This window comes from Heterodontus francisci, chromosome 19, assembly GCF_036365525.1.
Source record: "Heterodontus francisci isolate sHetFra1 chromosome 19, sHetFra1.hap1, whole genome shotgun sequence".
Taxonomy (NCBI): domain Eukaryota; kingdom Metazoa; phylum Chordata; class Chondrichthyes; order Heterodontiformes; family Heterodontidae; genus Heterodontus; species Heterodontus francisci.
Genome location: NC_090389.1, coordinates 79,192,944 through 79,208,070, shown reverse-complemented (window position 1 = coordinate 79,208,070; position 15,127 = coordinate 79,192,944). Strand labels below are relative to the sequence as shown.

General features: G+C 42.6%; 2 protein-coding genes across 4 annotated transcripts in view; one reads left to right on the top strand and one right to left on the bottom strand.

The window, feature by feature from the left end:
- Positions 1 to 965: 965 nt before the first annotated feature.
- Positions 966 to 4,792, top strand: LOC137380230 (PAK4-inhibitor inka1-like). Its single transcript, XM_068052062.1, has 2 exons — positions 966 to 1,171; positions 3,660 to 4,792. Exons 1-2 carry the CDS (start codon positions 1,121 to 1,123, stop codon positions 4,635 to 4,637), a joined length of 1,029 nt encoding a protein of 342 aa, XP_067908163.1. The 5' UTR covers positions 966 to 1,120; the 3' UTR covers positions 4,638 to 4,792.
- The window catches only part of LOC137380227 (ubiquitin-like modifier-activating enzyme 1), a 360,351-nt gene continuing 350,016 nt past the window's right edge, over positions 4,793 to 15,127 (bottom strand). For 2 of the 3 annotated variants that reach the window (XM_068052057.1, XM_068052058.1), the window contains one exon: positions 4,793 to 7,213. In XM_068052057.1, the coding sequence (XP_067908158.1) occupies positions 7,075 to 7,213 (139 nt within the window). In that variant the 3' untranslated portion in view covers positions 4,793 to 7,074. The remainder of the gene's footprint in view (positions 7,214 to 15,127) is intronic. The other variant, XM_068052059.1, reaches the window with a different exon arrangement.

Here is a 15,127-nt window from a genome sequence, read left to right as displayed (position 1 = left end):
TTTGTGATGTTGTTTGAGGCATAAATATCAGCCAGGACACAGGGATAACTCCCCCGCCCTTCTTCGAAATAGCGCCATGGTGTCTTTTGCGTCCATCTGAGAAGGCAGAAGGGGCCCAGGTTTAACATCTCATCTAAAAGGCCACACCTCTGACATTGCAGCACTCCCTCAGTACTGCACTGGAGTGTCAGCCTTGACTTTTGTGTTCAAGTCCTGGAGAGGCAATTGATCCCGTCATCTCCTAACTGAGGAGGCGAGAGTGCTATCAGCTGATCCATGGTTAAAACAAACTACACTTCCCCACCCAGTTATCTATAACTCCACTCCCCACCCCATGCATCTCCTCATCTACAACAAGGACTGCAGAAAATTTTGGAAAGAAGAGCAGAGTGAGTTTTGTATGTGACACCAACACAGTCCCGGGTCATTGCTGGGATTTCCAAGCAATCAGGAGCCAGTGAGTGACAAATAGGGGGAACTTCATCCGGAATTTGTGTCAAACCCTCAGACTGTTAAAACAGATTAATCACAGTGATAACGCACGACCAGAAATCGAGGGCTCCCGCAAGCATTCGGCCCGGTCTACGATTTCTTCTGCAAATATATATACACACACATAACACATGTAAGAGACACAAGATCCTTAGAAAGTTGCATCAGGTTATTGAAAACTTTCTAAAAAGTTCAAGCGTGCTTAACTCAATATCATTTTTGAAGTTCACAAGACAGCATTTATTAAATAAAAATATTTGGCGCGACACATGGAAGGAGGATATTTGATGGTCCCTTGGCAGAATGCCAGTTTTTCCACGCTGTAAATCTCTGTAATATATTCCGGGATAAGGTTACAGAGCAAGGGGATTGGCCCTATCTCTCCCTCCGAGGGACGGACCTGTGTTCTGACTGGCTGCTTTTTAAATAAGAGAAGGGGAGGTATCAGCATCGGAGGACTATATATATAATATACACATGTGTACGCGAGTGTGTTTAAAATTTAAAACAAAAATTGAGGGGGAAAAGGGGGCAAGATTTAAAAGGAGTGAAGAACGAGCAATTTCTAATGTAGGGCTGAGACAGTTGAGAGTACAGAGCTGGGAGGGAGGCTCCAGACAGCTCGGTGATGCAGGACGCCAAACTCGATGATTTCATTTGTCAACTTCGCAAAGAAATGGTGAGTTGGGGAAAGATAAAATGGGAAACTTTCAGCAGTGATTCGTGTTTGCTGTACTTTTTCCTGAAAACAGTCAGCGGGTAGTTGTTACAAAAGTTATTTTTTAAAAAAGTAGATGTGAAGCTTCAGACTGATTGGACAGGGCTACTGTAAGTAAAACTGGAAGCTATGATTTTGAATGCTCTGTTATGCTGATCCACGCAATATTAGAAATGTCAGTAGTTTTATGAATTCCCATGGTCCAGCAAAGCAATGTCTTAACATGAAATTATGCTTTTGAAACAACTTTAACATTTTTTGGGGGGTTTAAAAAAAAAATTATTTAGTTTTATGATTTAATGTTATTGGGTTGCCCGGTTGAGTTCCTAACTGGGGTCGTGGTCCCGGGCTGTAACCCCGGCACCGGACGATGGGAGAAGTACCCGGGGGGTTATTAGCAGTGCAGTGTGTGGGCTACAGCATACAGCCAGTTCTGGCATTGTACCCCCAGCCCGTGTGGGACCCCCACTTCATTCAGACAAGTTGGGGGGGGGGGGGGGGGGGTGTAGATTTTAATGCACACCAGCAGCCTGACATGAATTTGAAAAGAGATTGCGGAGAGAATGCAGAGCCCCCCTCATTGTGAAATATAGCACGAAGGCGGCCAGGTGAGCAGTACGTGTCCAGGTGTTCACCGGCACATTTAACATGTTAGCGCCTGCCCGCAGCCTTTCTACTGCTGGAATGCAATGTTTCAGTGAAAGAACTGTCTGACCCTTGTCTTACTCATCTCGAACTCATCAGAAACAATGTTGATTCAAGAGTGAGCCCAGCTCCCTGGCTCAATGACTTTTCCTCACGAGAGTTCCCTTTTCCTTCAACTCATGGGGAATATACAATTAGAAGCTTTATTAACACTGGCACGCCAGGACTGGTTGGAGAAAGAAAAACAGACTTTTTTTTTGGCAGGAGGGAAGAGATGGTTCCCCCCCCCCCCCCCCCTCCTCATTGTTGTACAATTACTTCCCTTTCCCCAGCTTGAGATATTGTCAGGGACGGTGTGGAGAATGTTTGAGCTAGTCATGTTGAAGGAGTCATGGGCCGAATGGCTTCGTGTTCTGAGATCATGAAACCAAGCACAGATCAGGGATGCAACCTGGGATCTTGCTGCTCAATATGGCTCTGCACTACAACGCATGATGCATTTACCTACTGTTTCACCAGAGGGAGTCTATTGGCCACTTCAAGCTGTAAAATTTCCTTTCAGGTTGACACTGCACATGCACTCGATTAAGTGATACCCTGGAGGAAGTCAGTTCTGTTTTTTTTATTGGTTGGGGTGGGGGGCAGTTTAAAAAAATGTATCTTTAATACAAGAGCACCTGCATAGCCAGAGTAGCTTTCAGTTTGCTTACTACATATACAAATCCTAGATTTGTAAATCAGTGTTTAGGATCAGGGCTTCCTGGATATGAAGAACAGTACCAGCTCAAGACAACCTTTTCTCAATTTCATTTCAAAATATTTATTGTGAGAATCTGAACTTAATGGGAAGAGATAAAAATCTTCTTCGTTGGTCTCATAGGAAATGTGTATTAAAGTTATTTGTAATGCACTGTAGATTTCACTGCCTTCCTAAAATACAGAGCTGGCGTAATGGGTACAGTACCATATGCTCACAGATAATCTGTTACACACTACTGGATGCACACAATAGGAATCGAGCAGACTGCAGGACATAACGAGGTCTGGAGCTAAATAGATCTTCATGACATTGGTGCTTAGACAGTGAGGGTAATTATTGTGGGTTTTAGTGGATTGGAAAGCATAATGGTATGGATGCAAAACTGGGCAATCAACAGACCCTGCTGTATGGAGGAACATAGGAACAGGAGTAGGTCATTCAGCCCCTCGAGCCTGTTCTGCTAATCTAAGTGAGATCGTGGCTGATCTATATCTTGACTCCATCCACTTGCCTTGGCTTCATATCCTTTTATACAATTGTCTAGCTAAAATCTACCAATCTCAAATTCAAAATTAGTAATTGAGCTAGCATCTACTGCTTTTTGCAGGAAAGAGTTCCAAACTATCACCCTTTGCGTAAAGATGGGGATATACATAGAACATGAAACCAGGTACATATACATACAGGTATGGACATGCATACATTGACCCACTTCTGCAAGGTGTACACAAGTATGTACATACACTTACAGGTGTCTATATATGCACATAATGTACAGAGATATACATTCACACATGCACATGAAGAGGGATACCCAACCATCTACACAGTGATATTAATGCAAATATGCACAAATGTAGGTACACACAGACACCCACTCACAGAAACTGAGTGAGTTTAGGAATGATTTTTCAGCAAATCAGGGCCCTTCCCTAGGAAATTTTACACTAACAGTTAATATTAAACTGATAGGAAAATAATTACTGATAATCAGCACTTCAATTTGAATTGCTTATTGTTTTCTCACGTTTTGTCTTTGACCAGATAAATATGAAGGAGGCGGGGGCTTGTCTACGAGATCAAATGCAATGTATGATGCAGGCACTACAGGACCTGAAGCAGATTCAAAACATCAGCACTCTGAGCCTGAAGGAGGAGGAGGCGCCCCTGCCCCCTGCCAAGGGGAGGAGCTCAAACAGTTTTACCTCGGAAGTCTCAGAATCGGACACATATGACTCTGCTTGCTGCCTGGCATCTCCGAGAAGTGAGGAGGAAGGCAGCCCATCAGTATTTGCATCACCCACCAGTGAGAGAAGCTTGGAGTTTGACTCAGGTTATTCAGAGGCATCTGGTCCCACATTGACAAAGGCAGCACGTGTAGGAAGCTCACCATGTTTGAGAGAGAATAGACTTCCCACTGCTGGGATCTTGAGGAATAAAATTGGCTTGGGACCAAACAAAAAAATAAGACCAAAATCTACTTCCGATGTTTATTCTGAACAGTGCTCTTGGAAGATTTTCGATTATGCAGATCCCAATGACTGGACTGTAAATTTGCTGTCTCAGAGCAGGAATAGGCAGCCCCTTGTACTGGGGGACAACTGTTTTGCAGATCTGGTGGAAAACTGGATGGACCTACCAGAGGAGATTGACGAGATGACAGAACAAAGGGCCAAGGATCACTCCGGCAGATGGTTGGGGAAGCCTCACGAATTCATCCTGAACATCTCTGGAAATGTCAGACGTAAACTGGCCAACATCTCGAGGTCTGACAGGTCAAAGAGTACAGACCCAAAGCACCAAAGCAGCAGAGACAACAGCCATGCACATATGCTATCAAAGAGACTCTCTTGTCCGACAAATTTGGGTAATTACATGCCAAAGCTCTCTTATCTGCATCGTTCTCACTCTAACCTACCCCAGACGCATGAAGCATCAACAGACTTTGATAAGTTTATTGCTTTGATGAAAAGCAGAAGTAGGAAGCCAATTATTTGCAAGGACACAATTAGTTATGTATAGAATAAACAAAATGAAATTGACTCTTGTGCTTCCAACTTGAGGCATGCATTAATCTCATTTTTGTATCACTTTTGACATAAGCCAAAATGTGTATAGCCATTTAGTTTGTGTACATACATTTTATATTTTATACAATGCCTTAAAAATAAACACAAAGGATTCTTTAATGGGTTTGTCCGACAACTCTTTGTTTATTTAGGTATCAAATTCCAGCACAGATAAATCGCGACAATATATAAATCCTTTCCATGGCACTCTACAGATATTCGTCTTCATTACTATTTTCTGGGGTGTACCCATCAGCTGACCCTCTCTACAGCTTTACACTTCAATTTGATTCAAAGCAGAACTGCAGCCAATCTCAACCAGAATTGGCCCTCACTTTGCAAACAATTAGCATCTGTTACTAAACACAGTTGTTTCAATTAACTGTAGGTTCTCACAGCCTTGGTGACAATTATTTGCTGTATAGTTTCCACACAAGGGAAAAAGATTAAAATGCTTGTTATTTCCATTGTACAAAGATTGCCTTCAATAAACAAGCAGTGAGATGCATACAATCCTAGTTAGGGTGTAGGAGTTAACGTTTCCAAACTGGGATCTTTCTATGTCAGGGGGGAAATGTGAGTTCAAAAAGGATGGAAACTAGCCATAGTCTTAACCTAGAGGAATCATGTTAGTAATTGTATTGATTTGTGTTAATTCAGCAGTGTTAAGGGTTAAATCCAGCAGGTAACATGCCTATATGCAGACACTATTCAAAAGTCTACCACATCTTACATGTTATTTCCAAAATTTTGCAGTTCTCGCAAGCTTTCATGCTCCCTCGGAAAACGTGAAGAATTAAACAATGTGGAAGATGATGTCCAAAAATGGAAGGGTTATTCTCAACCTTGTCATATAGTGGCTGCAGTGTGTTCCCTATTACTATAATCATCAGTGGCAGGTGCTCAGCCTCCTAATGCAAACCCATAGGAAAAAAATGAATGGGGAAAAAAATCAAAGGTTCCTCACTCAAAGTTATAATCCGGTTACCCAAAAAATACAGAGGCTGAGGACTAAATGAGGGGGATTATCAAAAACATGGGAGCAGCTTCAGCTGTTTCATCCAGCCAAAGAATGGGTGTGGTACAGAGAAAAGCAGGAGTGAGGAAAAAAGGGAGGGAATATAATAAAATATAACTTGCAACTGAAACTGGGTTTACTTTCATGAATTGAGAAAATTAGTCCGTAAAGATTATACTGATGATTTACTTTCTTAACACTCGTTACAACCTAGGGAGTTTTTAACATCAGTTACACTGTTTATATTCTATGAGGCCATCCCATTGGCACATTCTTGACAATAAGGCTGCCTTGTTTTTGTTGGACTATTTATTTCCCTTTGAAATCCATCAGGTAAGTGATATCATCCCTTTTCCGACAGCAACCTCAAAGCCCAAATCTGCTCGGAATGTACTCGATTTTTTTTTTGGTGAAATTTTCCTCCAGCTGATCAGTTTTTCTTTTTGTTATTATTTTTCATTCATTGTTCTGTTGAAATGAATAATGTGGATATTATTTTTGGGTCCAAATTGGCTAGTAAAATGCTGGTTTGGCATTTTTGGGCAGCAGCATCACATTTATTTATCTTTTGTACTAAAAGTATTTTAATTTATAGGGAAATTTGTGCTCATTAAGGTGAAGGACATCTGCACTGAAGAATTGGATCACTTTTCACAATTGGCACCCACTTTTATGCATAGGCCAGGTGCAGGTGAAGCTTGTCTGCTGCCTCTTAAACGTGATCTTGGAAGAGCATCTTGTATTACTGTGTTACACTTCTTTATCCAAAACTAATATGGCAACTGGACAGGCAATGGGTGGAAATGTAAATGCTCTCAGTGAGACTGACAATTTAGTGCCAATTATTACAATTTTGTGTAATGGACTCAGGACGACAGAACTGAATTGCGACTGTCCCAATTCATGCCATGTAAGATTTTTACAGTGAAGAAAAAGATGCATAGGAAATATTCATCTCCTCAGTCAGGGTTGGATTCAAATCCAGATACTGGAATGAAAAGACTGTGCAGCCTAGATTTTCTCACTGGGGTTATTTTAAAACAGGTTGCTGCTAGTGTTAAAGGCAATCTGAAATGTAGGCTTTTGTCTCTGTCCACTGTTTGCACTTTGGTATCACTTTTTAATGATAGTTAAGGTGTCTGCACATGGAAATGACAAATTAAACCATTAGTTGAGGTGCTTCACTGGACCATTACCTTCATAAAATATGTTGAGGAAAAAAACCCAATAACATTTAAAGCAAAAATTCAAGCTTCTCAATAGATTTGCAACATTGATAGGCCAACAATGCAGAAATTCTATAGGCTTTCAGAAACTAATGCACGTGGCTGTGTGAGGAGGGTAAGGGTGGGGGTCTCAATAACCTGTAATTTCACCGGATCTTGTACAAAATAATGGGAACATCAAAATCTTCGACGTCTTCGTCAGCTTTACAGATTATCTCCAACCTTAGTGCCTTCACATATTCCTCGATGTTTTTCTTACTGAGCATTGTCATAATTTCTGACAATCTGAAGAGAAAGCAGCAAAATATTAATATACGTTAATGAGAAGTCTGAAAATAAGTACTATGTACAACACAAATACCACCAACTATTGGCTATTTGATGGTATAGTGTGTCCCTATTACAATTCAATTATCTAAACAGTAGGGTTTATTTCACCTTTTAAAAGGCAATTTTTATTTTTTGTACTCATTACTGGACAGGCCAATTGCAGGGTAAATTTCTGTACCCTATCAATGTGTCTGAACCCCCAACTTTAGAAGGGCACTTTCCTCGTCATAATCTCACAGCCTTTGAGACAGATTTCCTAAACTTATTTCACTTAGAATTCCTATTACCAGCATAGAGAAAAGGATTTTATCCCGTCAGTTCAAATTGCATATGAATCTATGTTCCAGAGGTGAAAGGATTAAAAGATTTATACAACCACATCTGGAACATTGACATATGCAGTTTAATGCAACAAAGTGTGAGGTAGTACACATTGGTAATGACAATAGATTGGAAGCTGAAAGCTAGCTCGCAGATTCGAAAAGGATAAATATATTTCTGCTCCGTATATGGTTTTCTGTTCACTTTTGGGCATCCACCTTTAATAATAAGACTTGCATTTATATAGTGCCTTTCAAGACCACCAGATGTTCCAAAGCACTTTACAGCCAATGAAGTACTACTTTGGAAGCACATTCTGGTCTTGGAGGGAGTCTAGCGACGATTTACCAGGATGATACCTGGGATGAAAGGACCTAACTATGATACGAGACTGAGCTAACTTGGATCGCAGTCCCTCGAGTTGAGGAGATTAAGGGTGATCTGATTGAGGGGTTTAAAATAATGAAGGAAATTGGCAGCAAAGATAGGCAGTGACTCTAATAGTGAAACTGGAAAAACTGCACATCCTCTAAAAATGTGCACGAGGTTGCTTAAAATCAGTGCAGAAGAATGCGGAACAAAAGGCCATTAATACAGAATTAATTGAGGTGTTCAGAAGGATTGTATAAACTTAGAAGAAACATGGAAAGTAGGCAAGAAATTGGAAATGACTATCCAAATGGTAGAGCAGACTCCAATCGGCTGATTGAGAATATATGAATAACAGTAGATCAAAGGTAATGACCATTTGATGACAGTAGGGAAAGTCTTTTGATCATTTGGGGATTCTAGGAGCAACTGACAAACAAAAAGTCAATATAGGTTCCTAATACCTTTCTAATTCAACAGTGTTCCATCATTATGGGAAACGGTATGGGAAGGAGCAAAATTAGAGGTCATCAATATAAGATAGTCACCAAGAAAGCAGATAGGGAATTCAGAAGAAACCTCTTTTACCTACAGAGTGGCAAGAATGTGGAACTCAATATCACACGTGGATAATATAGACCTCTACCAACTAGAAGGACAAAGGCAGAAATGCATGGGAACACCACCACTTGCAAGTTCCCCTCCAAGTCACACACCATCCCTACTTGGAACTATATCGCCGTTCCTTTACTGTCGTTGGGTCAAAATCCTGGAACTCCCTTCCTAACAGCACTGTGGGTGTACCTACCTCACATAGACTGCAGCGGTTCAAGAAGGCAGCTCACCACCACCTTCTTAAGGGCAATTAGGGATGGGCAATAAATGCTGGCCTGGCCAGCGACGCCCACATCCCATGAATGTATAAAAAAAATTCATTCAAGAGTAATCTAGATAAGCATGCAAGGGAGAAGGGAATAGACGGTTATACTGATAGAGTTAAATAAAGGCGCCTCGAGTGTAGCATAAAAACTGGCATGTACTGGTTGGACTAAATGGCCTGTTTCTGTGCGATAAATTCTATGTAATTCGATGCAATTATTGATTGTATTTAGTCAGCGCAATAACTTATATTTCTACAGCACATAGCAGATAAACATCCCATAGTGGCATAATCAAAATGGAACGCTGAGCCAAAAAATGGGATGGGAGGGGGTGGCCAAAAGCTTTATCAAAGAGCTGGGTTTTAAGGAGGGTCTCAGAACGGGGAGAGGGTGGAGAGAATAGTGTATCTGGATTCATTATTTTTTAATTTGCTGCTTTAGCAAATTAGGTGAGATACTACAAAATAAAACAGTTATTGTGCAACTACATTGAAAATAAAAAATGTAATGCTGAATTTTCAATGGTCCAATTAAAATTAGTTTGTTTGATGAACCACAAGAAGAAATTTGTGCAGATGCCATTTATAGGTGTTGTCTCACAGTCATGAAGTTTGCCTATCATTTTACCAATACACACATACCCTTTGCCTCTTGCAAATACTTCCATAAACCTTTTCTCAAATGTACCCACAAATAAGAGCATCTTATATTCTTATTAAGGGCAAATAATTCTAAACTCCAAGTATAATAAGTGGATATTTTCCTCCAGTTGAACACTGGAAAGACCAAAGTCATCGTCTTTGGCTCCCACCATAAAACTCTGTTCCCTCACTAATAATTCCATCCCTCTCCCTGGCCAATGTCTTCAGCAGAACTGAATGTTTACAACCTTATTTGACTGAGCTGAGCTTCCGACCCTATACCCTGCCCATTAAAAAGACCATCTACTTTTACCTACATAACCACAAGTCTCTGGCCTGCCTCAGCCCATCAGCTACTGAAATCCTCTTCATGTTTTTGTTATCTCTTGAATTAACTACTTCAATGTTTTCCTAGCCAGCCATCCATCTTCCACCCTTAATAGACTTGAGATCATCCAAAACTCTGCTGTCTGTATCCTAATCCACACCGTCCCGATCACATATCACCTCTGTGTTCACTGGCCTACAATGGCTGCTGGATTATCAAAAAGTATTCCTTCGAATGCAGTGCCTTGGTTGATTGACCAGCTATTGAGAAAAATGGAGTGACTGTCACTTCTCAGCTAGCAAATTGGCAAGCTCTAAGTGTTGCTTTCTAGTAAACATACTGACTGCCAACTCAACCGACCAATGGACATAATGGTTTTTAATGGATTCAGAGCGTGATCATTTTGAAGGGGAACATTTATTTCCTGCATTGTGGTTATCAGCTTTCATAGGTCAGTGGTAGGTTGATGATACCAAAACTGCTCATTGAAAACTCCTTGGACAATTTCATTGTTGATCAACATGGAGAGGACAGAGAAAGATTTTACTGTATTGTAAGGCCTTTTAAAAGGATTTCATATCCTTTTCAGAGCCAAAATTTTTCAAAGCCAGTTTTCCTGACCTCTGCTCCTGAGAAATGCCTACTGTTTGGGTGCAATGGCCAGGCAATCGAGGTGGAGTCACGTTACTCAGCCACTTTTATGTTGCCCTGGGATTTCTGAGACTTGCATCAAGGGGTGGAGCAGGGACTGCAAGATTGGGAGCTGTGAAGGTATCTGGCACTAAGGTGACGAGGACACATATGGTAGGCCAGAACCCATTTTTTCCCAGTGATGCACCAGATCTTTAGGCTTTCTGCCAGCTGATCTCCTGGTTTGGCCCACAGCTGCACTCGTATTTCTGCCCTATTTCCCACACAGGGCCTGGAGTTACACCTAACCCACCAAATTTGGGCACTGTTCAAACTAGACAGGCACAGCACACTTTAGGAAGTCTGTGCCTGCTCAGCACCTGAGCAAGGGACACAGACATTACATTTTGTGTTTGTGCGTGTATATAGATATAAATAAATGCACTGACGCTTGTATCAAATTCCTCTCTGCTACTTGGGGATATAAAACCATTTATTTAAAGCAGGTTAATGTCTTCTTTAAAATAGCATGGATATAAACTTAATCTAAGCTTGTTTAGAGTTTGTAGAACAACATCCCTATGGTAATTTCTAGCCTATAGGACACTAGCAATTGTCTACCCTGTGCCCCTGATCTTTAGCAATTCAACCCTCCAAGCTTAGGCAGCTCACTTTTATTTGTGATTATACTTTATTTGTGGTTGCCCGATCGGTGAATAGAAACCCAAATCAGAACACCAAAGATCTGCATCAGCAACCAGAGATACATGCAGCACCTGAATGAAACATTACATGTGTCACGCCAAGGCTCTACAATGTGAACCTACAGAGGAAATAGCTTGGGTGCCTCCCTGTAATTGGGCCTTGGACACAGAAAGTGAAAATGAACATGTTTTGCTTGAGTAAGGCTGGGAAATGTCTTACTCAGCACACAGACACACTCCAGCAGAGTCCTGCTACGGTCTGGTGTATGTGATACTATCAAGCAATCCTGTGCTTTTCTTTCTTAAAGCTATAGGAAATGTCTTGGAGTGGTATCAGAGAGGAAATAGCCACAGGCGGATGTTTACTCCATCCATCAAGCAGCAGCTGAAACTTTACATCCTTCAGCTGCTGGCTCTGTGGATAATGTCCAGCCTTTGGAACTGCACACATGAACAGAAATGTAAGATATTTCCAACAATTACAACAACCAAATAAAGGCCCAGGCAGTGGAGTCGTGTAAATATATGACTTCTTAATGTACCTGCTGAATTTGTATGACCTCAGTTCCAGCGAGCCCACTCACTCACCCACTTCCTGGTTGAAGGAATTCTTCACTCCAGGAGGGAGGGAAACACTGTTCCGCATTCAGGGGCAATGGGAAGAGGGAGTGAGCAAAAAAGGAATTCGACAGAAAATCTCCCTCGACTCTAGTCTTTCTTCCTTATCCTTTTTTGTTTCCTATTGTCACCCGAGTAGCTAAAACATACAAAGGTTAATAAAGTTCACGAAAATACAGGTTTAGGTATTCACTTGGCTTTGCCTGGGTACAAAGTTAATTTGTATTTTTATATTGTGTTTCAGTGGAGCTATTAAATATACTATTGTATAAATATATATTGCTTAATGTTTATTGTGTGCAATTTTAATTGGGGGATTGTCTTCATCTTTTTAACAGGGGCTCAGTAATTGGACACTGCAACAAAACTATATATATGTATATATTTAGGTACTTGGAACCGTTAATCCCATCATCCAAGTCCCTCTGTAAGACACAATACAATCATTTACTTTTTTTGAATTCCTTTTTACTTTAACTATAATCGAGAAATTGCAGGGCAAAGGCAACAAAGATTATTATTAATTTAATTGGCAAATATTTTGCTGCAACCAGAGACCTTACTTTTTAATTCATTCATGGGATGTGGGCATCTCTGGCAAGGCCAGCATTTATTGTCCATCCCCAATTGCCCTCGAGAACATGGTGGTGAACCACCTTCTTGAACTGCTGCAGTCTGTGTGGCATAGGTATGGCATAAGTGTGTGGCATAATGCTGTTAGGGAGGGAGTTCCAGGATTTTGACCAAGCGATGATGAAGCATCATGTGTGACTTGGAGGAGAACTTGGAGGTGGTGGTGTTCGCATGTGCCTGCTGCCCTTGTCCTCCTAGAAGGTAGAAGTCATGGATTTGGAAGATGCTGTCAAAGAAGCCTTGGCAAGTTACTGCAGCGCATCCTGTAGATAGCACACACTGCAGTTATGGTGTGCAGGTGGTGGAGGGTGTGAAGGTTTAAAATGGTGGATGGAGTACCCATCCTGGGTGATGTCGAGCTACTTGAGTGTTGTTGGAGCTGCACCCATCCAAGCAAGTGGACAGCATTCCATCACATTACTGACTTGCGTCTTGTAGGTGGCGGAGAGGCTTTGGCGAGTCAGGTGGTGAGTTATTTGCTCCAGAATACACAGCCTCTGACCTGCTTTGTGGCCACAGTATTTATGAGGCTGGTGCAGTTAAGTTTCTGGTCAATGGTAACCCTCAGGATATTGATGGTAGGGGATTTAACAATGTTAATGCATTTGAATGTCAAGGGGAGATAGTTAGACTCTCGCTGCTTGGAGATGGTTGTTGCCTGGCACTTGTATGGCATGAATGTTACTTGCCATTTATCAGCCAAGCCTAAATGTTGTCCAGTTCCTGCTCCTTTAAGAAAGCAGCTCCAAGGAGTTTAATGCATAAACACGGATGTGACGCATGGCCTTACGATCAGTGTTTCCCAATATTGGCACATAGACCTTTAGCTGTTGGCTCACCAAGTCTGTTGTCCTCTTTCTGTAACCAGATGCTGAATGGAGTGCTGTAGATCACCACTGAACATTCAATAGGTTGAAAGAGTGTGTTATGGGACTTGAATGGGTTGTCACCTCCCAAAACCATGCCCATCTTTCCCAGACCTCCACGTTTGACTCCCTCCAATCAGGTTTCTGTTTCTGCCAGAGTATGGGCAAAGTCACAAATGGCATTCTATGAGACCTCCTCACCCTTCTTGACCTGCCTGATACGGTTGAGCACACCATCCTCCACCAACACTTTTCGGCTGTTATCCAGCTGGGTGGCATTGCACATGGCTGGTTCCATTCTTATCTATTCAATCGTAGCCAGAGAATCACGTGCAATGGTTTCCCATTCCCACACAGTTACCTCTGGTGTTGCCAAGGACCTATCCTTGGCCCCCTCCTAATTTTCATCTGCATGCTGCCCCTTGATGACATCATCTACAAACACAGGCTGGTATTTTATGTTAGGCGGGAGGCCCCACCCACTGGCCTGGGGAGCCAGGCTGGGATCTTTCGCTCCCCAGGCCCTTAATTGGTCTTGGGCGAGACTTCCACCTCCTTGAACCAGGAAGTCCTGCCTAATGGAGCTGCTGGCCAATCAGTGGTGCTGCTGGGACTACACCCAGCCATTGGAGACAACAGGAAGAATGGCCCCGGAACTCAGGTAAGATTTTAGGGCCTCGCCAGTGACAATCAGCTGGAGTGTTGTGCGTCGGGGAGTGTTGTGCATTGGGGACGTTTGGGGCTTCGGGGGCGGCCCTCTGTGGAGTACAGGGTGTCCGATCAGGAGAGCCCCCCACCCCCCCAGCCCGCAAGAAGGCCCCCTGGTTTTACCAGGTAGGCTTCTTGGGGCTTTTGCTGTCCGGCTGCTGATGGTAAAATACCAGCAGTAGTGGGTGGAGGTCCTTAAGTGGCAGTTAATTAGAACTTAAGGGCCTTGATTGGCCTGGGGTGGGCGGGCCGTTTCTCGTCGCCACCGCCCCGCATAAAATTGCAGCAGGGGCGGGAGGGGGGTCAGGAACTGCACCCCCCCCCCCCCCACCACCAACTCCCACTCAATTTTACTCACTCTTGACTCCTCCATTGTCTCTGAATTGTCAGACTGCTTGTCCAACAGCCAGTGCTGGATGAGCATAGATTTCCTCCAATGAACCATTGGGAAGACTGAAGCCATTGTCTTCAGTCCTCACCACAAACTCTATTCCCTAACTGCTGACTTCATCCCTCTCCCTGGCAACTGTCTGAGGCTGAATCTGATTTCTCCCGACCTTGGTGTCATACTTGACTTTGAGATGAACTTCTGACTACATATCCATTCTCTTCATCACTAAGAGCACCTATTTCCACCTCCGTAACAGCCCAACTCCACCCCTGCCTCAGCTCATCTGTGCTGAAACCCTCACTAATGCCTTTGCTACCTTGAAAGTTGACTATTCCAATGCTCTCCTGGTTGGACTCCCATCTTCACTCTCCATAAAACTAAGCTCATTTAAACTCTGCTGCCGTGTCCTAACTGGCACCGTTCATTTCACCCATCACCCCTGTGCTCCCTGACCTACATTGGCTCACGATTAAGCAATGCCTGAATTTTTAAATTTTCATCCTTGTTTGCAAATTCCTCCATGGCCTTGCCCCTCCCTATTTCTGTAATCACCTTCAACCCTACAACCCTCCAAAATATCTGCGCTCCTCTAAATCTGGCCTCTTGAGCACCCCCAATTTTAGTCACACCATTGGTGGCCGTGTCTTCAGCTGCCAGTGCCCGAAGCCCTGGAATTTCCTCCCTAGGCCTCTCCATCTCTCTCGCATCCTTTAAGACGCTCCTGAAAACCCACCTTTTCGACCAAGCTTTTGTCATCAGCTCTAATATCTCCTTAAGTG

Bases quoted from the DNA above. Each gene is read 5' to 3' on its own strand.
- LOC137380230 (XM_068052062.1), top strand. From the start codon at position 1,121: ATGCAGGACGCCAAACTCGATGATTTCATTTGTCAACTTCGCAAAGAA. The intron at 1,172-3,659 runs GTGAGTTGGGGA...GTCTTTGACCAG, and splicing joins GTCAACTTCGCAAAGAAATG to ATAAATATGAAGGAGGCGGG.